The 25,122-nt window shown below is 40.4% G+C and overlaps 1 protein-coding gene across 7 annotated transcripts in view; it reads left to right on the forward strand.

Moving 5' to 3' along the window:
• The window catches only part of LOC122553033 (pleckstrin homology domain-containing family G member 1-like), a 219,984-nt gene that overhangs the window by 183,526 nt on the left and 11,336 nt on the right, over positions 1-25,122 (forward strand). For all 7 annotated transcript variants that reach the window (XM_043696473.1, XM_043696471.1, XM_043696472.1 and 4 more), the window contains 9 exons: positions 1,026-1,157; positions 2,324-2,506; positions 3,827-3,922; positions 5,076-5,162; positions 6,689-6,722; positions 10,236-10,334; positions 14,019-14,054; positions 14,245-14,261; positions 17,278-17,493. In XM_043696473.1, coding sequence (XP_043552408.1) covers positions 1,026-1,157; positions 2,324-2,506; positions 3,827-3,922; positions 5,076-5,162; positions 6,689-6,722; positions 10,236-10,334; positions 14,019-14,054; positions 14,245-14,261; positions 17,278-17,493 — 900 coding nt within the window. The remainder of the gene's footprint in view (positions 1-1,025; positions 1,158-2,323; positions 2,507-3,826; positions 3,923-5,075; positions 5,163-6,688; positions 6,723-10,235; positions 10,335-14,018; positions 14,055-14,244; positions 14,262-17,277; positions 17,494-25,122) is intronic.

Here is a 25,122-nt window from a genome sequence, read left to right on the forward strand (position 1 = left end):
TCCCGACCTCTCCGCCCCCACCCCCGTCTGACCTATCACCCTCACCTTGACCTCTTTCCACCTATCACATTTCCGACGCCCCTCCCCCAAGTCCCTCCTCCCTACCTTTTATCTTAGCCTGCTGGACAAACTTTCCTCATTCCTGAAGAAGGGCCTATGCCCGAAACGTCGATTCTCCTGTTCCCTGGATGCTGCCTGACCCGCTGCGCTTTTCCAGCAACACATTTTCAGCTATGGTAACTGCTGTGCCCAAGACCACAAGAAATTTAGGGTTGAGAATATAGTCCAGTTCATCATGAAAACCAGCCTGCCTTCCATTGACTCCATGTACACTTCCTGCTGCCTAAGGAAAGACCCATCCCACCCTGGGTTTACTCTCTCTTCCACCCTCTTCCCTCAGGAAGAAGATACAAAAGCATGAAAACGTACTAACAGATTAAACAACAGCTTCTTTCTCACTGTTAACAGACATATGAACGGACCTTTCATATCTTAGAGTTGATCTTTCTCTGTACCTTCTCTGTAGCTGTAACATTATATTCTGTTCTGTAACCCTGATTTAATAATGTAAGGCATGATTTGTCTGGTTAGCACATACTTGCGCTGTGTCTCAGTACATGTGACAATAATACATGTCACATGTACTGAGACACTTGCGCTGTGTCTCAGTACATGTGCAGTCAGTTGGCAGTTTGATTTGGGTTAGTCATTGTTTGTGGTTCAGCACACTTTTTCCGAATGAAACTTGATTATAGCATGTGCCATTCTTCCATTTGCCCATAACCATCTGCTTAACAAAGGTGATGGATGAGATCACAGCATAAGTTTTAAGTAGCTTTCAGGAATTGACACAATTAGTGAAAAGAAGCTGGGCATCCAATCTCAACAGTACCTCCTTGTCAAAGTGCATGCATGCCCTGTGGTAAATTGCTGGAAAGTGAAATATTGCTGAAATTCTACCCATCCCTGATATTACTTTTTTTTTCAGCATACTTTGCCCATCTTTTACTTATTGCTCTTTACAGGAAATAGCTAACCATCTGGAGAAGGACACAGAGTGTTATGATGTAGTACAGGATGCCATTGACACAATGCAAAGAGTGGCTTGGCACATTAATGATATGAAGAGGAAACATGAGCATGCAGTTAGGCTTCAGGTAATTTTTAACTTTCTTGCAATATAAATGTCAGTGCAATTGATGTTTATTGCCATCTCTTATTGCCCTAAAGAAATGTTGGTGGACCTCCAAGCCAGTGATGGTTTAATGTAATCAAATGCTTTGCTAAGCCACTTCAGAGGGATATAATTTGTTGTGATTAGTGTGTGCATGTCATGTCCTTTTTGTACAGGCATCTGTTGGGACATCATGCAGCACTTTTTTCTACAGCATTGGCGTGATTTGTAAAGATACAACAGAAGTTTGAGCAGTTCTAAAACTGTTCAATAAATTTAACTTGCAAGAGTGCTATGATCCCAGTTAATGGCACACTGGCTTAGGCATTGCAATCTTATGACAACTACAAACTGTAATGTCCAAATTACAAGAAGAATTTGGTCCTCAACTACCCTGTATTTGAATAATGTGACTTTTAATATTAGTTGTGTTTTGACTCCAATGCATCATCTCAACAAAGTATTGGCTTTTGGAGGTTGGAGGTGTACAGCACAAAACCTTTAAGATGTTCCTGGAAGTCACTGCTCAGGATTATGGGATATACAAGGTCAGCTGAGGCTTTCTAAAGGGAATTAGATCATTTTCTGAAAAGGAAAATTTGTAGGGCTACAGCAGAGGTAAAAGGTATGGCAGCAGCACAATGAATTGCTCCTTCAGAGGGTCAACACGAACAATGTGTTGATCGACTTCGAGCTATAATCATTGATTATATAATGAGGACAGATTATGTATACTAGAGATGTATTCCTTTTGAGATTAGTAAGTTAAGATATAATCATTTTTTTTTAGTTTGATTAAGGAGATCTATTCTCCCTATAAATTTCAGAACAACTTGTCACAACCGATTAGAGAGCGGTCCTTCAGGAGTAATGTCAGGAAGCACTTCTTAACAAGTTGTGAAAATCTAGAATATTCCCTCACGTCCTTCGAAGCTTTTAAAGCAAATGATTTGATTTTTGTAGGGTGAGGCTATTGAGGAATATGGGGTTAAAGAGAATAAGTGAAGTTTGCATTGAGATCAGCAATGATCTAAATAATTTGCGGAGCTCATTTGGATTGCGTGGTTTACTTCTGTTCCTATGTTTTGATAATGTTTATCATTCCCTTGAACTACTTCTGTGTGATCATTTATCTGTGTTCTCATTAAGGAAATACAGAGCCTGCTGACAAACTGGAAAGGTCCAGATCTGACCAGCTATGGAGAGCTGGTCTTAGAGGGGACATTCCGCATTCAGCGAGCCAAAAATGAACGCACTTTGTTTCTTTTAGATAAACTTCTTCTCATCACTAAAAAAAGAGAAGAGACTTACACCTATAAAGCTCATATTTTGGTAAGAATTATTCTCTTTGTTTACTTGAAAATGTTGGGGTTTGCTTTTGTAAGTACTGTGCTACCATGTTCTCCTGAAACACTGGCTCATTAGCACTGTCAAACTAAATCAGTAAAGATCAGTCACTTTAGTTTCTTTAGCTGACCTCTGTCTTCCATTCTCCCATAACTTTTTAGCTAATCCAAACTGCTCACCAATTCCTGCTCTAGTATCACATCAATGCTTGCTGACCTATATTGATTTCAATCTACCAATGCCTTAAATTAAGATTCTCATTGACTCTTTCAAATTGGCCTAATCAGTTGTGGCCATCTTAGCGTAGCTGATTTCCTTCATCCCACTAGTAATGGATATGCCTTGGCCTTAAACTGGAGTTCCCTCCTTTACTTTTTTTAAGTAGTTCCTTTAAAACCTACCAATTTGATGACGATCTTGCTTTCTTGTCCTTCTAACATCTTTTGGCTCAGTGTCTGGCTTAGTCACGGTGGCACAGTGGTTAGCATTGCTGCCTCACAGCGCTAGAGACCCAGGTTCAATTCCTGCCTCAGGCGACTGACTGTGTGGAGATTGCACACTCCCCGTGTCTGCGTGGGTTTCCTCCGGGTGCTCTGGTTTCCTCCCACAGTCCAAAAGTGTGCAGGTTAGGTGAATTAGCATGCTAAATTGCCCGTAGTGTTAGGTGAAGGGATAAATGTAGGGGAATGGGTCTGGGTGGGTTGCGCTTCGGTGGGTCAGTGTGGACGTATTGGGCCAAAGGGCCTGTTTCCACACTGTAAGTAATCTAATCTAATCTTAGTCTGTGTAATCCTGTGGCACACCTTGTAAAATTAGTCTGCACTTAAAGATTTACTTGTTATAGTTTTGTCCATGCTGTTCTGAATTCTTTCCAATTTTGGGTGAATGCAGCTTTTTCTATCCTGATCCTGAGCTTGTAATTCAAGTTGATACGCCATGCTGAGGGAATGCGGGATTGTCAGAGTTGCCTCCTTTTGGATGTGACATTGAATGAAGGCCCTAACTTCCCTCTCAGCTAGATGGACGTGCCCTTTTGTGGCATTATTCACTCATAGCAGGAGAATTCTATCTCGGTCAACAGCACAGAATCCAATTTGCCAAGCGTGAAATTTAATCACTGGGTTTAACTTGCAATGCAAGAGCCACAGTTCATCACCCATTACTTACTTTAAAAGAAGTTTTTAGGTTGTTTTAAAGGTATACAAGGTGCTATATTATTGCAGTTTACTTGACTAGAAAACCAGTGTGGAAAAGTGAGAGATTTGGAGTTCTGAATTAAAGACCTAATGTGTCTCCATCCCCCAGTGTTGTAACCTGATGCTTGTGGAGGTAATTCCAAAGGAGCCCTTGAGTTTCAGTGTCTTCCACTACAAGAATCCCAAAGTGCAGCACACAGTACAGGTAAGAAATCCAGTTATAAAATCTTGGTGCTTCTACAACTACTGAATGGCTGGGTTCCTAAATAAAACAGGTTGAAATTGCAGGCTTTTGTCCGGCATTATGAAAACTAAATGAATGAAAATAGGAAATGTATTCAGGAACTGGTTTGTAAGAACAGTAGTAGGTTATTCAGCTCCTTGAGCCTGTTCAGCCATCCAATGAGATCATGGCTAATATTTGGCCTAACTCCATATACTTGCCTTTGGCCCATAACCCTTTAAAACCTTTTGCTGCTTAAAAGTTTATCTACCTTTTTTTTTAATTAAAAAGCATTCCAGCAATCACTTCTATTTGAGGAAGAGTTCTAAACTTCTACCAGCCTTTGTGTGTAGAAGTGTTTCCTCACATCTCTTCTGAACTATGCCTCCTTGTTCTAGAATTTCCAACTAGTGGAAATACTTTATCTTTATCTTTATTCCATCTTTTTCTGCTAATATCTTGAAATTCAATGCTGCCTGTTTTAAATTTACCTGCCTCGTCATGTCAGCTTCTGGATCAGTGGTGCTGGAAGAGCACAGCAATTCAGGCAGCATCCGAGGACAGGCAAAATCGACGTTTTGGGCAAAGTCTATGGAGGTTAAAATCTGACCCTTGCTGTCAACTTTTACAATGGGCACTCTTTTACAAGTGCACAGATTTAACTAACTGCGTGAGTTATACAACAAATGGCTCTGTGTAAAGATGATGGAAGAAGAAACGGACAGATTCCTGGTAGCAAATAAAATCCACATTTACGTAGGTATAGGAGGTGATGATTAAACACCTCAAGCCCGTTCAACCATTTAATTAAAACCAGGCTGAAATGTACCTGAAATCCACTGCCTGCCTTTGATCCAAATCCCTTGATATCCTTCTCCAGAAAAAAGTATATCGTTATTCGGGGCATTTAAGTGACTGATGGGCAAGCACATGGACAGCAGTAAGTCGAGGGGTGTGTAGGTTAAGCTGCTCTTAGATTAAGATAAATGCTCAGCGCAACATTGTGGGCCGAACTCCTGTTTGTCCAAAGTTTTGATAGAATTTTGCATGATGTTAGATGGATCGGTCTGGAAGTGGTTACTGTGCACTATCTGGTTATCCCAGGTTCTTTGTTTTTTTTGTCTTTCTCTAACAGGCCAAATCAACACAGGACAAGAGGCTTTGGATTCTTCATTTGAAGAGGCTTATTCTTGAAAATCACCCAGCAAAGATTCCAGCTAAGGTGTGAAATGGGGGTCACGAAGCTGTATTTTCAGATACTTGAGGGCATAATTGTATTATACTCCTTGAGGCTCAGAACTGACTAAACTTGTTGGTGCGACCTTCCCACTGGAAGCACAATTGACAAAAATGCACCCAAAACGTGCTGGGTGCAGTCTGTGTATTTGAGGTGAAGTTACACTCCATGCAAACTCACTAGCATGTGCTTGAATAATTAAAGGTAACCATCAGTGTTGGACTCTACATTAGACCTGTCGTCAACACCGAGTTGAAGTCTGTGTCCTTTGGAATTGACAACATAAAACTTGCATAGACTGAATCTAAACTAACTGCAGCAGTTCTGAGTGTGGCATTAATTGACCACTGGTCACTGGAGATGCAAATCATTCATGCTGAATTAATGGCTTCTTGTGTTTGAGAATCTGGGTTTAATGTCATGTAACTCCTGAATGAGCTTATTTGATGGAAATTCTCAGTTCTGGCCAGAGGATGATGGGTAGGGATTGCTTCAGAAAATGAGCCAGTGTAAAAGATTGTGAAAACTCATTGTTTAAAATTCACAATTAGAGTGCAGAATAAAACCGGAGTCGAAGAGTGTGGTGCTGGAAAAGCACAGCTGGTCAGGCAGCATTCAAGAGCAGGAGAAATGGCATTTTGGGCATGCGCCCTTCACCAGGAATGAAGGCCTCATTCCTGATGAAGGGCCCATGCCCAAAACGTAAATTGCCCTGCTCCTTGGATGCTGCCTGACTGGCAGTGCTTTTCCAGCATCTGCAGTCCTCACTTTCTCCTATTGGAATCAAACCATTCAGCCCATAATTCCATAATCCTTGGAACAATGATTTTGGATTGCTGGGCTTAGATCATGCAGCAACATGACACTGGCAAGCAGAGTCAAACTCCCTCAAATCTAGTACCCACTGAGCACTTGAAATGGGCAAAGACTCTAGATTCAAGTTACATATACACTAAAGCTGTGCGAATAATGTAAAACAAATCCCCATCACTCCAATGCAACAAGGTATAGTATAAACATGACCTGAATGGCATGTTAAAACAAAACCTGTTCCAATTTTGTGGGGAGAAAAAGGGATGTTAACCGCATAGTTAAAAGCATGTTATTCAGGTTGTTCCATTTATAATTGCATTTGTCATATCCATCTATTTTATAACCTCTGATTATGGTATAGTTAGTAATTATCTTTGGCAACAAACAGATTTAATTTGAAAGCCTAATGTCTTGTTAGAGGTAAACATAATAATCGTTAATCATTCTTTATAGTTTTTTTTAAAAAGTTCATCTTTTTAAAACAGTCTACTGTAAAACTTTGTTGCCATTCAAGTACAGTCTTGTTTGAGTCCTATTTCACACTTGAAACACTTGCATCCTTTATTTGTTTATGAAGGGAGGGGTCATTCTAAATATAATTAAAGCAATGCTTCCAGCTGTCCTTTTTGTTTGAAGTCAACATGTTACAACTGAGTTTGGTGAAAAGAGATTGAAGAATAATTATTTTTACTTAACAGGCAAAACAAGCAATTCTGGAAATGGATGCCATTCGTAAGTAAAGTTTAATTTGCTTTGCATGAGCTTGCTGACAATTTATGTTCAGTATTTTATATGGCGTACCATAACTGAATAATGATGCCTAGGATGTATCCATTGCTTATCCATGGGATTTGTGTGCCTAATTGCCCTGTTAGAACCTAATGCCTGCTCTATCACAAATCCTGGGCCACATTAGGGCAGGCTCTTAGATGAATTGTTTCTCGTGACTCTTCCAGGTAGTGATAATGTGCTGACGCCTGCTAATTTTGGTTTTTGGCTGAGCTACACAAGTTGTCATTATCAAATATACAGAGACTCCTCTTTCTATAAGCTAAATATCCCCTCTTGGCCCCCTTTTTCTGTATACACCCAACAATTTCTCCCTTTTTAGTGTATTTTTCATTTTCTAACCATTAAGTGAAAATGGTTAGATTCTCTTGAAGGTAGCTTTGCTCAGCACTTGTGGTGCATGCTGTTTGCCACTTATAAGCTCAATCTTGAATTTTGTCCAAACTTTGCTGCATTTGGATACTGACTGCTTCAGTATCTGAGGAGCCAGAAATGGTGCTGAACATGTGTAGTCATTAAGAAACGTCCCCGCTTTTGACTGGTGGTGAGAATGAAGCAGCAGATTTTTTCCCTAGTTCCCATTGACTCTGGTTTTGCTAGGGCTCCTTGATGCCACGCTCAGTTGAAAGCTGCCTTGATATCAAGGGCAGCCACTCTACTCTTGCCTCAGGAATTTACTATTGTCTGTTTGGACCAAGGCTCTAATTGGGTTAGGAATTGAATGGTGCAGGCAGAAAGTAAACCAAATAAGTGTGTAGGTTGTTATTGAGCAAGTGCAGTTTGACACTGATGTTGATAAATTTTGCTACTATGCTGATAATCTAAAATAGATTCGAGCAATAATCAACTGGGTGGAATTCTTCCTGCTTTTTTGTGGACAGGATGTATCAGGACAATTTTCTGGTGGTATTGTTGTGCCCTAACAACCTGACTAGAGGTGTGACTGATTCTGGAGCCCAAGGCTTCAGTACAACTTCTGGAATATTGTCTGGGCCCAGTTGCTTCAGCTTTTTCCTTCTTTCAAATAGAGTGGATTGAATCTGTGGAGCTGGAGACTTTGGAAGACTAAGGTGGAACATGCATTTAGCACTTAGGACTAAAGATAGTTGTGAATGCTTCAGCTTTGTCCTTTGCATTGATTGACTGAGGATGTGGATATTTGTGGAGCTGCTTCCTTCTGATAGTTGTGGAAGGACTGCGGTGCTTGAATCTGATCTTTTGGCTGCAGGATTATTTTAGCCCAAACTATTGCATGCTACTTGGTGTGTACAAGTAGTCCTGGGTTACAACATCACTAGGTTGTCACTTCATTTTTCAGTGTGCTCGGTGTTCCTGACATACTGTCCTGCATCCTTCATTGATCTGGGTTGTTATGGTAGAAAGGGGAATCCGTTTAAGGTGTAAACATAATTCTGATAGCCCACACTTACTTTCTTGTGACAGTGATTGGTTTTACAATTAGATGGTCTATTCCAAATTGTTGGAGTTGACCGTTTAATATGGAATATCAATGTTTGAATTGTTGCATCTGTTCAAAATCACTGTGCCACATAGGATCGAGAATATCCTCAATGTGAAGACAGGACACCTTCACAAGGATTGTACAGGGTCACTGCACCTGACACTGTCATGGACAGATGCATATGTGACAGGTAAATTGGTGAGAATGAGATCAAGTAGATTTTTCCTTTTTTTTTTATTTGTTGCCTCTCTCAGCACTTGGTGCAGGTACAATCTGCATCTGTTCTATAGGTTTAGGTAAACTCCGTCAATAAAGCCTACTGAGCAGTCTTTGATGTACTTTGAAAACTGTGACCCCAATCACTGTATATTGTGTTCTTTGCTGCCTTCAGTGCTTCCTTCAAGTGCGTAACATGGAGTATTGATTCATCAGCCTTTTTTGGGGGATGGGGGTCCCGGTAAGTGGTGATCAACAGGCGGTTCTTTGATGCCAATGTTCAGGGCTTTCAGGACAACTCCTTCCAACTGTATATCACTGCACTGCCACTTACAGTGGGTTGTTACTGTTGTTTGGGAGAGACATGCCCAGAGATAGTGACATCTGGGATGTTGTCAGCAAGGTACGATACGAAGTATTGTGTTGTTTGAGTCTGTTGGACAGATCCCCCAATTTTGGTGCACTGTGTGACCACTGTCTGTCTGGTTTCATTATCACCATCACTGACTGACTAGCACTTAATTGCATTAAAATTCCACTAGCTACTTTGGTAGGATATGAATGAGTGTCCCGAGAGCAAATGCATGGGCTTCTAAATTGTTAATCTTGTAGCATTACTTCCATACTAATGCCTCTCATTGGCTGAAGAATCTTTTGTGCTGTACGGTTTAATTTTTCAAATCGTTTTAGAACCAATCTTTGTATTGAAGAATCTTGGACTGATGCAAGTTATTGTCAAAGACTATATTACAGTGATTTGGGATGCTGTGTCCAATTGACACATCTGGACGTATCACTTGGAACCCTTGATTTTAATATGTAAACATGTATGCAAATGTTTAAACCGCTGGGCTTTGTAGAAATGTATGTTTTTATGTATAGAATATTAATCCCTTGTATCCATTTTCTATTTTGTATCATCTTTTATTGTGTAGTTTAATCTATATACATAAAATGTCCTGTGATGCTGTGGAAATAGGACATTACTGGGTAATTTGAGATGAAGTGCAGATGAGATAAGCTAATAGAATGGCTTATTTTATGTTTCTCCTTATCAGTCCCTCAAATTCCAGTTTCCCATATTCTGTTGTACAGCTATTACTTAACGTGACAGGGAGGCGAGGAAGGAAGCTTTTGTCTTAAAGTTGCAAGCACAATATGGAAAGAAGGTAGTAGTCTTAGCAACCTGCCATTAACTCTTTATATACAAATCTATGCCTGCTCCTTTTTTCTAAACTCAAATCTCTTAGTACCTAGCTAGATCTATTCGAAGTTTACCGAGTTTTTCCCTGGAATGGGCACTTTGTCCTGCAATCCCAACATAAGATAGAGTGGATTTCCACTGTAGACGAGTCAAGGGCAATTTTATTGAAGTATGATCCTGAATGATCTTGGCAAGGTGGATGTGGAAAAGATTTTTCCTCTTGTGGGATGAATTCAGAACTGGGGGGACGCGATTTAAAAATTAAAGGTCACTTTTTTTTTAGAAAGGAGATGTGAAGAAACATTTTGAGAATTGGATGACTTTGGAACTCCCTGCCTCAATGCAGTGGAGGCAGGATTATTGGATATTTTTAAGCATTCTCTTGCTTAAAGAATCTGATTATTGGCACAGATGAGAATGTGGAGTTTTGAAGCAAACTGGTCAGCCGTGATCTTATTGATTGGGGAACAGGCTCAAGAAGCTGAATGGCTTACTTCTCCTAATTTATGTGTTTGGGAAACTGGAAAGTACTATGTCCAGAAAAGATTTATCGATTGCAATATTTTCTCTGCAGATCATCCTGGCTTTCACTACAGCCCAGAGGGTGAGAGAGAGGCAGAATCACGTGTGAAGGAAGACCGAATCACAACTCGCAGACTCCGAAGGAAGTCTGGTACAGTGACTTTATTGCTTATAGCGAGTGTTGAGGACAGCACAAACTGTAATGGAATGATTCAGATTAAATTATATCTCCAAATTATTGTGCTAAGGAGCAGAGTGTAGTGGATTTATGGCACTTACTTTCTTGTGACAGTGATTGGTTTTACAATTAAATGGTCTATTGAGAGTTGTTGGAGTTGACCGTTTAATATGGAATATCAAACTGTTGGAGGAAGGCAGCTTGCTTTGGAGGGCATTCACATATCTAGAGTTTCTATAGCAATCTGGTCATTTATCATGTCAGTCTACAAATAACACAATTTGAATTAAATATTGGCTATGGTGAGATTAGAGTTTATGGAACTATACTTTGCCCATGAGTAATAGAAATTAGGAGCTGGAAACAAACCTGCTTTGTATTCCCTCGTCTGTCTCATGCTTGTTAAGTGCAACTTGCATAGAGTTAGAGGTGGATTTGCTGTCTGTTAGTTGGGGGTGAAGCTGAGTAGGTTGAACAGGTAGGCAAAAGTGGGTACTGCAGATGCTGGAGATCAGAATCCAGATTAGAGTGGTGCTGGAAAAACAGCATCCGAGGAGCAGGAAAATCGAGGTTTCGGGTAAAAGCCCTTCATCAGGAATGAGGCTGGTAGCCTCTGGGATGGATGAGATAAATGGGAGGGGTTATGGGATAGAGGCAGGAATAGATGCTATGAGGCATTAGGGAAGTGGGCAGTCTTCTGAAGCATGTTGCAAACCTGTGGCACCTGTCTGGGCATGGTACCAAGGTGAGTATTTTCATCTTCAAAATGGACAGCTGGAATCGGGAAACAGAGAGAGTTTCTTATTCAAATGTTGCTGCTCAGTTGTTTTTGGTCCAAACTTTCACTGCCCTGGTTCAATCCCATTTAGAGTACTGGGAGCAGATCTGGGCACTACACCCTCGGAAGGATATATTAGCCTTGGAGTAAATTGTGGGTTTACAAGATTGATATCTGGACTTAGGTTATGAGGAAAGATTATACAAACTAGGCCTGTTTTGTCTAAAGTTTAGGTTAAGAGGTGATCTGATCAAAAGCCTTCAATGTTAACTAAAAGAGACAAGGTGGATGAAACTATTTCCACTGGTTGGAGATTCTAGCACTGTGGTCATAGTCTAAGAATTAAGGTCAGACCTTTCATTTAAAAAAAAATGTTAGGAAGCACAGGAGGTAGTAAATGTTTGGGACTCACTTCCATAAATGGCAGTGAATGTCAGATGAGTTAATTTTAAATCTGAGATAAGTAATTTTTTGTTAAGCAAAGGCATTAAAAGGTTTGGACCAAAGGGAGGTATTAGGCATGATCGCATTGAATGTAGAACAGGCTCAAGAGGCTGAATGGCCTACTGCTTTTACTATGTTCTCCAGAGCTAAACTGTTTCAGTTTTGTCATCCCAAATCTGCTTAGTTACAATTGGTCAGTTCCCAATAGTCCTGAAATATTAGTAGGCTAGAATACAAACCCTTGAAGAGTTTCTCAATGTCCTTGTTCAATTAATCACTCGACTGTGGCAGTCTCACTCTTCCTCAGCTCACCTTCTTATTATCTATATGCTTCTCTCATGCCTTACAACCCCCTACGCAAAAAAAGTTAAAACTGGGAAAGAGAGCTGTGTTTGGAATTGGAAGTATTTGACCAGCCATGTCTCTTGTCGTTTTTGTTTCCATTGTTTTTGATTTCGGGCAGGAAAATCCTGCTGATGTCCTTTGCTTATGCAAGTGAGAAATTACAGGCTAGTGCAGTCTTCTGGTCCTGGCTAACAAATCCAGAGGATTAGTGCTCACCCTTCAGAAATGACAGGGGTTACCACAGCTCCCCTTGTATACCTTCTGTGGCTGGTTAGTAACAAAGGCTAAAGTCTGCAAGAACCCTCCCAGTTTATTCTTCAGCCTCCTTGGAGTCTGAAGGAAATTATTTGGTTAATATTTTAGAGCACAGTTGTTGGGATGGAGTTTACATCTTTTGAGTAGAGATGTTGGGAAGAATCTATACCTCAAATTCACTTAGCATACTAACCAACTTCCTGTGGTAAGTTGTGAGTGAGCATGGCAGTTGTGTAAGTGTAGTGAAGTTGGGATGATGGGGTATGCAAATGGTGTTGACCTATCTAGATCAATTGGTACATTCTGTGATGAGGAACAGAAGTCGATTTGAGTTTTGTTTTGCATAAACAGATTCACTTTTGTTAAACATAATTTTATTTAATGGCTTGTAGATAAATTGCTTAAATTGAAATGGTAATCGTGTAACCAAAGTAAGAGTGTATTGATTTTGGGTTCCACTTGTTTGAAAACATGCCAAACTTCTCATTTTGGATTTGAGCATTGAAATGAACAGACCAGTTAAATGCCAAACATTACAATTCATCCCTACAGCTGCTAAGACCATTTTGAACTGACTAGAAGTAAGATGCAAAATGCCAAACAACAGCGAGTGTTTGCTATCAGTTGGGCCTGTAAAAGAATGAAGAAAGGATTTTTAGAAAAACTTGAATTGGATCTGTCAATGACTTCCACACATCCCACAGCCACTGAAGCGTAGTCATAGTTGTAACATTTCACAGAAGAATAGTGGAAATCTGCTGCTGTTTTCCCTAAAAGAACTAGGGAGGGTCAATTAATAGTTTACTGACATCAGAATTTTTTGGTCACGGGGCACTAGTGATTCAAGGGACATGGAATGGAAGCAGTTAAAATTAATTTGAGGCACAGATTGGCCTCTGTTTAATTGAATGGGTGATGAAGCTTGAGGAATTCATCTACTCCTGCACCCACAACCTGTGGAAAGGCAGCAGCTAATTTGCAAACAGCTATTCCATAAACAAATTGAATAAAATTACTAGATATTCATTTATGATGTTTGAGGCATAAATGTTGGTAAGAAAACTGAGATTTCCTAGAATAAGGCACAGGATCTTTTGTAACCACCTGACAGGGCAAGGCAGAGTCTCCATTTCAGGTCTCAACATTTTAAATTTTTTTTTTTTTATTGGGAGGCATCTACAGCAGAGAAGCTGCTAAACACTACACTGGAGTGTGAATCTGGATTGTGAAGTCTCTGGAGGGAGCCTGGAAACCACAATCTCTGGCTCAGATTTGTGTGCTACCACTGAGTTGAGTGGACCTCAGAGCTTAGAAATATATGGAGCCTAAAATTTGTGACCCTTCACTATCCAGGCATTTGACAGATTCAAAATGCTACATCTGCCTGGTGCAAAGCAGTCCAGAGCATTTGTGAAACCATGGTGAGGTAGGGTTGGTCACTGTTTGTCACCGAAGACTAGACGCATAGCAAATGTATAAAAAGACCTTAACACACAAGTTGTATACCATCATGAACTTGAACATTATAACCATAACTAGATCAAAATTATGCTCTCTACTTAATAGCACTGCAATTGTACTTTCACCTTAATAGTTCCAGGATTACCACCATGACCTTGAGCAGAACTAGGGATAGATAATGTCAACCTTGTCAAAGATGTTGATTATCCCCAGAGTGATTTGCAAATTTTTCTCTTTAATGGAAATGTGTAACTGTTGCAAGCACACCTGGATCAGAGAACTTGGAGTCTGACAGCAGGTATACATTTGCACTGATGCAATTTGACCTTTTTATAAAAGAACCATCCTTCATTCTACTTTTCTATATTTTGCAGAACCATCGGCGAGGCTGAAGTCTGCTAAACAATTGGGTCAGTGACGAAACTTCTTTATTAAAGTACTGAACAGAACATAACCCATAGTTTATTTGATTGTTTCTTGCCATTATGGTGTAATCTGTAACTCTTTCAGCAATGCACACTTAGAGTTAAAGATCCAGTTAATATGTTTTATGCCAGTTTTGCAACTAATTTTTTTTTTTGTTTCTTTGTCCCCTTTCAGAAAGAAGACAAGATAAGGTAAACGTAACCTTTAAGTTTAGTGTTATTTCTGCAGTGAGATGGGAGCACTGGGTGGGTGTGTGCATGCACTGTAATGTACTTTCACATGGTTCAAGAAAATTGAATTTGAGCTACTTGATAAAATTGCCAAAAGCTGTTCCTTTCAAAAAAAATTAGGTTAGAAAGAAATGACTTCCATTACTGTACATAGTTTGTCTAGTTATCCCAAAACCCATTTAAGCCACTTAGAGTCAGCACTTGCAGAAATAGTGGCTAAGACCTGAAGAAAGATGGCTTCTCAGTTTAGAATCCCGTCAGATATTCCCTTCACTGAGTATTGACTTGAATTATTTGATCAAGTCTTTTGGAGAGATGCTCAAACTTTATTGACGTTTCAAAATGTTCTATAGTCCAAGATTGTGAAAGCTGAGTTCTTCCTGTTTAGAAGAAAAAGCTTAATCATGCATGTCATTAGAAACTACTTGACCATTTTCATCAGTAATTCTGCCATGATCAGAGGACTATTCCAAGTATTTTGGAGGAGGGGTATTAATGATCTTGAAACAAAGCTATTACTCTGGGGAAGATCTTTCTCTGATTTATTTCATGTCTTAGTTTATTTAAGATGGGAAAACAGATTTAAGCTGATTGGCAAAACAGCTAGAGAGAAATGAAAGTTTTTAAAAACTGTGACCTGCAATGCATTACTTGAAATGTTGGTGGAAACTTTATTGAATGGTATATTTCAAAAGAAATTAGCTAAATGCTTGAAATTTAGAGTTTATAGGGCAAAAAGGAAAAGCAGAGTGGCTCTAATGGGCTAGCTCTTTCAAAGTGCAAGCACAAGTGAAAAGGGAGGGATGAGGATGGCTCCAAATCTGCACAGGTTAAGTAAGTCAGCAAAAACTTAGCAGATGAAATAACTTGTGGGAAAACGTAAAGTTATGTACAAAGGCAGGAAGGATAGAGGAACTGAATATTGTTTAAATGGAGAAAGACTGCAGAGGGGTTTTGAAGTCCTTGTGCATTGTGGGTAATAAGGAATGTTGGCCTTCCTTTTCAAAGGGAGTGGATTATAAAAATAGGGAGGTCTGGTTGAAAATTTACAAGGCACTATAGTCAGACCACAGCAGGAATACTGTCAATGATTTTGGTCCACTTATCTAAGGAAACATATAGTGACATTGGAGGCAGTCCAGAGAAACTAGGCTAGGGTAATCCCAAGTTGAAGACACCCTCTTATGAGGAGAGGTTGAGTAGGTTGGGCGTGTACTCATTGGAGTTCAGATTAATGAAAGATGACACTGATGAAATGCAAAATTCTTGGGGAATTTGCCAGGGTAGTTGCAGAAAGGTTGGTTCCCCCTTGTGGGAGAGTCTAAGATCAGAAAGCATAATCTCCGAATAAAGAGTCATCCCTTTAAGACAGAGGGAAAAGAATTTCTTGTCTCAAGGTTATGAATCTGTGAATTCTTTATCACAGAGGTCTGTGGAGGTTAGGTGAATTAAAGGTAGATGTAGACGGATGTTAATCAGTAAGGGAATCTGAGGTTATAGATATTGGGCAGAAAAATTGGAGTTGAAGATTATCAGATCAGCCATGATCTCATTGAATAGTGGAGCAGACATGATGGGCTGAATAGTCTACTATTTCTCCGATGTTATGGTTCTTAACAGGTTAAGTGAGTGGGCGGGCAACAAGAGAGCTGCTGGATTATAATGTGGAGAAGTGTGACTGACCGTAAGAATAGAAAAATAAAATTAGTGTGAAACTTTTTGAAGTTGAAGATATTTTGTTGTACAAGTACATGCAAGGACAGCAAGTAATTAGGAAGACAAATGTCACGTTGGCATATATTGTAAGGGAATTGAAGTACAGTAATAAAGGCATCTTGCTACAACAGGATAGGGCTCAGGTGAAGCTACATCTGTGTTCAGTTTTGGTTTCTGATGCTTGGAAGAATAAGAAGTAATCTCCCTGCCTTCTCAATTATGAAGGGTAGATGCTGAGGTCTTTAGATTAGATTCCCTACAGTGTGGAAACAGGCCCTTTGGCCCAACAAGTCCACACCGACCCGCCAAAGCACACCCACCCAGACCCATTCCCCTACATTTACCCCTGCACCTAACACTACAGGCAATTTAGCGTGGCCAATTCACCTAATCTGCACATTTTTGGAGTGTGGGAGGAAACCGCAGCACCCGGAGGAAACCCACGCAGACACTGGGAGAATGTGCAAACTCCACACAGTCAGTCGCCTGAGGCGGGAATTGAACCCGGATCTCTGGCGCTGTGAGGCAGCAGTGCTAACCATTGTGCTACCGTGCCGCCCACGGTCTTGTTTTCTCCTTTATAAGGTAATCCATAACATTGGGTATATGGTCAGGGTAATGGACTCAGTCGCCTGAGGCGGGAATTGAACCCGGATCTCTGGCGCTGTGAGGCAGCAGTGCTAACCACTGTGCTACCGTGCCGCCCACGGTCTTGTTTTCTCCTTTTATAAGGTAATCCATAACATTGGGTATATGGTCAGGGTAATGGACAAATCATTGAGGTCCGAGATTAGAAATTTCCTGAAAGTGTTATGAATCTACGGAAATAGTTAACTACGGAAATAGTTACAGTTTCTCCATCACAGAATATATTCAAGGTTGCGAAAGTGTTCTTGTGCTTTCATAGAATTGAGGGACGCAAGCAGGTGGGAAAGTGGAGTTGAAGGTCAAATGAGATCGTATTAAATGGACTGTTCATACTTAAGGAGCCATAATGTTGCTTGTTTGCTCCCATTTCTTGTCCTTTTGCTCTTAAGTGTGATAACCTTGGAATCTCCTTTGTAAATATAAATTAAATACTTCTGGTATTCCATTTCTGGAATTCCGCTTACACATTTTATGGAATAATTTCTTTTTGTTTAGAATAACAGAGGTAGAATTCAGTCTACCTGTCTTTGTGTGTGTGTGTGTGTATACATATAAAGTATTAAACAATGAAAATTTGTGAACAGTCAGTGATGAATATTCCCTCTCCTAACAGCGTGCCAGCATTGAAGGCGCTCTCCTTTCTCCATCGATGGAAGTATTATCTTCCAGCTCCAAGTGTGAAATCAGTGCACTCTGTCATGGTGACACAGTTAACCAATCGCAGGAGTCCTTGGAGCCAGCTTATCCAAGTGATCAAGAGGATAGTGTCCAGCTACGCACCTTGGAGCAGACTGATGCCGATGATGAAGAGGAAGCTGACATTGATCAGGTTGAAGATAGCTCTGATTTTGCTGATATTCAGATGCATACCTGTTGACGTCTGTAATATCTTGATGCTGCCCTGAAACTTACCCAGTGGGAGCTCTTGCTGTTTGTGGCTCTGTTATACCAAATGCATTATAACTCTTGTTCCAAATTAATTAAAAATAATTGGCAGCAGTCAGTGACAGACCAAGCAGACGTGAGCATGCAATCTACACTGACAATTCCCAGCACAGTGAGGGTGTGCAGCATTATTGGAAGTGTAAATCAGATAAGATGCTATTTTAAATAGAGCAGTTAGTCTCCTCCTTCAGTTGACTATAAAATATTTTATTTGAAGGGCAGTGCAGTGCTCAGTGTCTTGGTCAGTGTTTTATCTTCAACTAGTACCAGTTGAAAACCAGTTCCCTGTGTGATGCGATTGATGTTTGAACGGGTTACCATGTTTTTCTTTCTTTAAAAGTCATTACATGTTTGTAAAATACTGTTGATCATCCTGGAGATGTGATCATTTGTAGATTAGATTAGATTCCCTGCAGTGTGGAAACAGGCACTTTGGCCCAACCAGTCCACACCGACCATCCGAAGAGTAACCCACCCAGACCCATTTCCCTCTGACTAATTGACCTAACACTATGGGCAATTTAGCATGGCCAATTCACCTAACCTGCACATCTTTGGACTGTGGGACGAAACCGGAGCACCCAGAGTCATGCAACATGGAAACAGACTCTTCAGTCCAACTCGCTCATAGCAACCAAGTTTCCCAAACTAAATTAGTTCCATTTGCCTGTGTTTGGCTCACATCCCTCTAAACCTTTCCTATTTGTGTACCTGTCCAAAAGTCTTTTAATTGTTGTAACTGTATCTGCTGCTACCAGACCTTCCTCTGGCACATTCCACATACAAACCACCCTCTGTGGAAAAAGTTGTCCCTCAGGTCCCTTTTTAAATCTTCCTCCTCACATCTTAAAAATAGTTTAGGACTCCACTACCCTGGGGAAAAGACCTTTGCTGTTCAATTTATCATGATATTATAAACCTCTATAAGGTCACCCTCCGTCTCATAAACCCTAGTGAAAAAAGTCCCAGCCTATCTGGTCTCTCAAACCCTCCATTCTGGGCAATATGTTGTAAATCTTTTCTGAACCTCCTCCAATTTAATATTATAATAGCAGAACTGTACAAGTATTCCAGAAGGCGCCTCACCAATGTCCTGTGCAACCTTCTCATGATGTCCCAACTCATATATTCAATAGTTTGAGCAATGAAGGTAGGGGTGCTAAATGCCACCTTGTCTACCTGTGACACAACTTTCAAAGAACTGTATACCTGAACCCCTAGGGGTCTCTGTTCAACAACACTGCCTGAGCCTCTGCCATTTACTCCAAGTCCTGCTCTTGTTACTCTTACCAAAATGCACCCCCCTTTCATTCATCCAATTAAAGTCCTCAGCCCATTGGCCCAATTGATCATGAATCCTTTGTAATCATGGATAACCTCAGTATCTGCTATACCACCAATTTTAGTGTCACCTGCAAACTTACCATGCTTCCTGTATTCTCATTCAAGTTCTTTTATAATAAGAAGAAACAAAAATGGTCCCAGTACTGGTCACAGGCTTCCATCCAAAAAAACAACTCTGAACCATCATCTACTGTCTCCTACTGTCGAGACAATTTTGTATCCAATTGGCAAGAAACCCACATGATCTAACTTTACCAGCCAGTTTACCATGCTGAACCTTGTCATAGGTTTTACTGAAGTCCATGTAGATGACGTCTACAGCTGTGCTGTCATCTATCATTTTTGGTCATGTCCTCAAAAAAAAACTCCATTAAGTTAGTGAGATACTGTATCCCACGCACAAAGCCATGCTGACTATCCCTAATCAGTCCTCGCCTCTCCAAATTCTTGTAAATCCAATCTCAGAATCCCCTCCAACAACTTGCCCACAATCAATATCAGACTCTCTGGTCTATAGTTCCCAGATAACTTACAGTTTGCCTTAAATGTAGGCACGACATTAGCATTTGACTACAAATGCAAGCTTTTTATGATTTGCAGCATTGCACAAATGCATGGTGATATCTCAAGGAACTGTATCAAATAAATGTGATCGTGAGATGCCAGCAAACATAGAGACAGATGACCAGGAATTTAGTCAGAGTTATGTTTTAATGAATCTGAGGCTGAGGGGTGACCTATAGATGTTTATAAAATCAATAGTGTGGATAGGGTACATAGACAAGATCTTTTCCCTGGGTTGGGGGGAATCCAGAACTAGAGGGCATAGGTTTAGGGTGCGAGAGGAAAGATTTAAAAGGGACCTACTGGGCAACCTTTTCACTCAATGGTGTATGGAATGAGCTGCTATAGGAATTGGTGGAGGCTGGTACAATTATAGCACTTAAAAGGTATCTGGATGGATATATGAATAGGAAGGGTCTAGAGGGATATGGGCCAAATGCTGGCAAGGCACTAGATTAATTTAGGGTATCTGGTTGGCAATGGACAAGTTGGACCAAAGGGTCTGTTTCTGTGTGGTACACCTCTGTGACTTAAGGCATGAGAGAAGTTTAAGAAAGAATTCCACACTTGGCATTCAAGTAAGTGAAGGCATCACTGTGGGAAAATCCAAATTGGATGACTGTAAAGGATTCTAGTGCTGGAGGAATTAGAGATGGCAAAGGACAAGTCCATGGAGGAATATGAAAATCAGGATGACACATTTAAAATTGCACCTTGCCCTACCTTTAGTTTGAAACATCAAATAACATTTAAAACCACTGTAAAATACCTCTTACTTTCCATGAGTTGGAACGCCACTACAATACAAAATGAAGTATACTAGTGTTTTGGTGACACCTAGTGATGGATATGTAGAATTTCCATGGAGTGTGATAGTGGTCTCCTCTTAATAGAATTGCAACAGACTTGCTGTGTTGCAAACTAGATGTCGTGGACCTTTTTCTGAATTTAGACTTGCAGGTGAAGAGAGAAGGGAAGTGAAGCAAAGTCGGCTCTGGTCAAGTGAGCCATTTTGATCTTCTGTTTCCAAATCTTTCAAAAAGGATTTGTATGTCTACAGCACTTCACTTCTCACATCCTTCGGATGACCCAAAGTGTTTCAGAACCAATTAAAAACTAACTGAAGTGCAGCACTTATAATATAGGGAAATATGGCAAGCTCCCACAAAGTACAGTGTGATATTAGAGGTTAAGGGATAAGTATTAGCTACGTTTCAATTCATGTTTACATGTCTTGAGCTAAGCATGCAGATAATCTGCTTTAGATGGTGGTCATTGAAGGAAGACTGTTGACTAGATCACTGAACTCTTGCCACTTGTCAAATTATTGGGATCTTCCAATGTCTACTTGATCCATGGGTCTCTGTCTAAGGTGTTAATTGGAGCTTGGCAGTGCAAACAGTACAGTGCTCTGACAGAACTGCATTCAAGTAGCAACTTACATTTTCATGTTCATCTTTTATGGGCAATAATTTGCTACCCAGACTTGAGAAGTGAAAGTGACATCTGCTAAGCCATATTTAGTCTTCAAAGCTAACCTTGCAAGGTCCTGCATGCTAACTTGGGGCTTTCTAAGATTTAAAGATTGAAAATACTGACACATCCAACCGATGTTTACTGTTACCAGGCTGTGTGGTGATAAAGGAGTCTTTGTGGGGAGAAACAAGTTGCCCATGCTGAGGTTATCCCAGCTCAAAAAGGTCAGCAGATGTAGTTGGTATTTTTCCCCAGCTGATTCAGTTATGATATGGAAGACAAAGAAGAAGATTTGCTGCCTCCTGTCTTCCTAAATCTCTCTCCTCTCCTGACCAACTCGCCCACCTAAAAATTATGGCTTCTCCTTTTGCCTGTTTGTTTTGTGGCCTCTATTTCTGTTGTCTCTTAAATGGAATTACATGAAATAAAAATAGAGTTGACTAAAGTGATCTTATTGGACAGATTAGCAGGAATGAAAATAAGCAAGCAGTGACAGACATTTTAAGGAGATAATTGATGGTTCTCAGCAAAAATACATCCCAGTGAGCAGGAAAGACTGAGGGGGATAAACTGACCATGGAAGTTAAGGAAAGTACAAAGTTGGAAAAAAAAACATGTAATTCAGAATCCAGCAAAGGGGGAATAAAAAGACAATAGAGACAAAATAATCAACAAGGCAAACTAGTGAGCAATATAAAAACTGATGAGCATCTTTTAAGCATGCAAGACGGAAAAGAGATCAAAGGGAACATAAGTCCCTTCAAAAATGAACCATGGGAGATGATTTTGGGAAACAAGGAAATGGTGGAGGAGTTAAATATATTTTGCATCAATCAGTCTTATCTTTGAACATTCCAGTAATACCAGAAGAATATGGGGGAAAAGAATTAAGGTCTATTATCACCACCTAGAGACATCATATTAGACAAACTAATGGGACCAAAGGCAGATAGTTCCCTGGCCCTGATGGCTTGCATCTTAGGATCCGAAAAGAAGTAGTTACAGTGATATTGGATGCATTGATTGTAATTTTCTAAATATTGTTGGATTCTGGATTAGTACTGGAGGATTGGAAAACTCTGCTCCAAAAGGGAGGGAGGCAAAAATGGGTAACTAGGCTGGTTGGCCTAACGCCTATTGTTAGAAAAATATTGAAATCCATTGGTAAGGAAGTAATAGCAGAACATTTGAAAAGTCATAACCTGTTCAATTAGCATAACTTCATGAAAGGGAAACGTCTGTCTAATTTATTGGAATTTTTCGAGGAACCTTCAAACCAGGGTGGATAGAAGGGAGCCCATAGATAATGTTGTATTTGGATTTCCAGAAGGTGTTTAACAAGGTAACTCAGCAAAAGTTGTTACACTGTTGGAGTGAGAGTGTTAGTTCATTATATTGGCATGGCTAGTGGACAGGAAACAGCAAGTGGGGATAAGTGGTTCCTGTTCAGGTTGGTGACCCATGACTAGTGGGGTTCCACCAGGATCAGTGCAGGAACAGTAACTGTTTACATATGAAGACTGGAGGGAGGAATTGAATGTACTGTCCCCAAACTTGCAGACGAGACAAAAATAGATGGAAAGGCCGGTTGTGACAGATACAGTTTGCAGCGGGATGTTGATAGGTTAAGTGGGCAAAATGTTGGCAAATTGATTATAATGTGGCAAAATATGATTTTGAAGGGAGAATAAAAGAATTAAATGGAGAAAAACTGCAAAGCTGCAATACAAAGGGATTTGGGGTTACTTGCACAACAACACAGCTACCATACAGATACAGCAGGTAATCAGGAAGGCTAATGGAATGTTGTCCCTCTTTTACAAAGGACGTTTGAGTATGAGAGGAGGGAGGTTTTACTGCAACTGCACAAGGTGCTAGTTAGACTGCACTAGAGTATTGAGCAGTTCTCATCCCTTTATTTAGGAAAGGTTTCATTATACTGGATGCAGTTCAGAGAAGGTTCACTGGATGATCTCTGGTTTGGAGGGATTGTGTTATGAGCCAAGGTAGGTTGGGACTCTACTCGCGAGAATTTAGAAGAACGAAAGGTGGCCTCGATGAAACAAACCGGATTCTTAACAGGCTTGACAGGGCAAATGCTAAAAGGATGTTCCCAAGTTGTGGGCGAGTCTTGGACCAGAGGGCTGTGATTGTTTGGAACTCCTTGCCACAGACAGCTGTGGAGGCGGTGTGTATAGTTAAGGCTGAGATTCTTGATCAGTAAGGGAATCAGGAAAATGAGGAATATCTGATCAGCCATGATCCTATTGAATGGTGGAGCAGGTTCAAGGGGCTGAAGGGCCTGCTGCTGTTTCTATTTCTTGTAGTCTTATTGGTGATTTGAGACCATAAGACTATCTCTGATTTCTTGTATTTCTCTTCGCACTCAATCCCCTCCCAACGAATTTTTGTATCTGCCATCGGGAGAGGGAAATGTTTCCCTCCAGGCACTTAAACTTCCAAAATCTTGACTATCTAACCTTTGGTCCTCCATTTAGCTTGACATTTCTGTAGTTGTTGATCTGATTCATTCCTTCATCTTTTTTATGACCATCTTTCCCCCTAGTAAAGTTCTTTGGTCTCTCCTAACCAATCTCTCAAAGGCTCCATATAACTGCAGCCAGATGTCTTTACTACTAAAATACCCATCCTCTGGTAATAAAGGCCAACAAACCATTTGTTTTATTAATTGCTTGCTGTACCAGTGTGTTAACTTTGTGAATCCTGAACCAGGCCACCCAGATCCCTTTTGAAGTTCAATATTTCCCCATCCCCCTCCACTTGAGAACTGCTCTGTAGTTTTGTTTTCCTGACCTGAAGCATATGATCTCTGGCAGAATGTAGGGAATCATTTTTTAGATCTGGCTAGGCCATATAATGCACCACTGAATCCTATTGTTCTATTAAAACTGCTCAGCAATCAAATAATCCTGGAATACAAAGTTTAATCAAGGGAGGCTGTCAAGTGTATTGATTAACCCTCTGCTTACTGTCACCAGTAAGAGATGTGGGATATTTTTTACTAGGTAAAACAATGACTGCAGATGCTGGAAACCAATTCTGGATTAGTGGTGCTGGAAGAGCACAGCAGTTCAGGCAGCATCCGAGGAGCAGTAAAATCGACTTTTCGGGCAAAAGCCCTTCATCAGGAATACAGGCAGAGAGCCTGAAGGATGGACAGATAAGTGTTCCGAGGCGGAAGATGAGGCATTCTTCCTCCAGGCGTCTGGTGGTGAGGGAGCGGCGGTGAAGGAGGCCCAGGACCTCCATGTCCTTGGCAGAGTGGGAGGGAGAGTTGAAGTGTTGGGCCACAGGGTGGTGTGGTTTTTTTGACTATTACAACGGAGTCCATCCATCCAGTTGCTTATTACTGTCTTTGCACACCTTACCTCTGATCTTGTCCTTTTTTAATTTTAACTCCAAACTAATTTGCTGTCTAAATTTTTCCTGTCCACAAGACCCATCTCCTCCTTCCTTTGACCTCTTTGCTACTAAACTGCTGATCACCAAATTACTTCCTGTTCTGTCTATTAACTGATATTATAAAGTTCTCCATTAAGATACTGATCTGTGCTTTTCAAAAAAAAGTCATTACATCCCTACAAGTGAAGACTTTCACCTTTTCTGCTTTTGCCAAATGCCATGCTATTTGGGGGCGATGATGGCTTAGTGGTATTATTGCAGGACTGTGAATCCAGACACCCAGATAATGTTCCGGGGACCTGAGTTTGAATCCTCCGCAGCAGATTGTGGAATTTGAATTCAATAAAAAACAAATCTGGAATTCAGAGTCCAATAATGACCATGAAACTATTGTCAATTGTTGGAAAAACACATCTGGTTCACTAATGCCCTTTTAAGGAGAAAGCTGCCATCCTTACCTGGTCTGAACTACATGTGACTCCAGATCCACAACAATGTGGTTGACTCTTAACAGAAACTACCCACTGGAATGGATAATAAATGCTGGCCTAACCAGCAATGCTCTCATCCCATGAAAGGATTTATTTTTATTCTATCTTAAGTTATTGATTGTGTTATCACCCAAATCCATTGCTAATCTTTTCTGCAACTGCATATTGAAATTGCGCAGTTGGATTTTTGCCCAGGAGGGCAATACCGAATTGTA

Source organism: Chiloscyllium plagiosum, chromosome 9 (genome assembly GCF_004010195.1).
Source record: "Chiloscyllium plagiosum isolate BGI_BamShark_2017 chromosome 9, ASM401019v2, whole genome shotgun sequence".
In the NCBI taxonomy this organism is placed as follows: Eukaryota; Metazoa; Chordata; class Chondrichthyes; order Orectolobiformes; family Hemiscylliidae; genus Chiloscyllium; species Chiloscyllium plagiosum.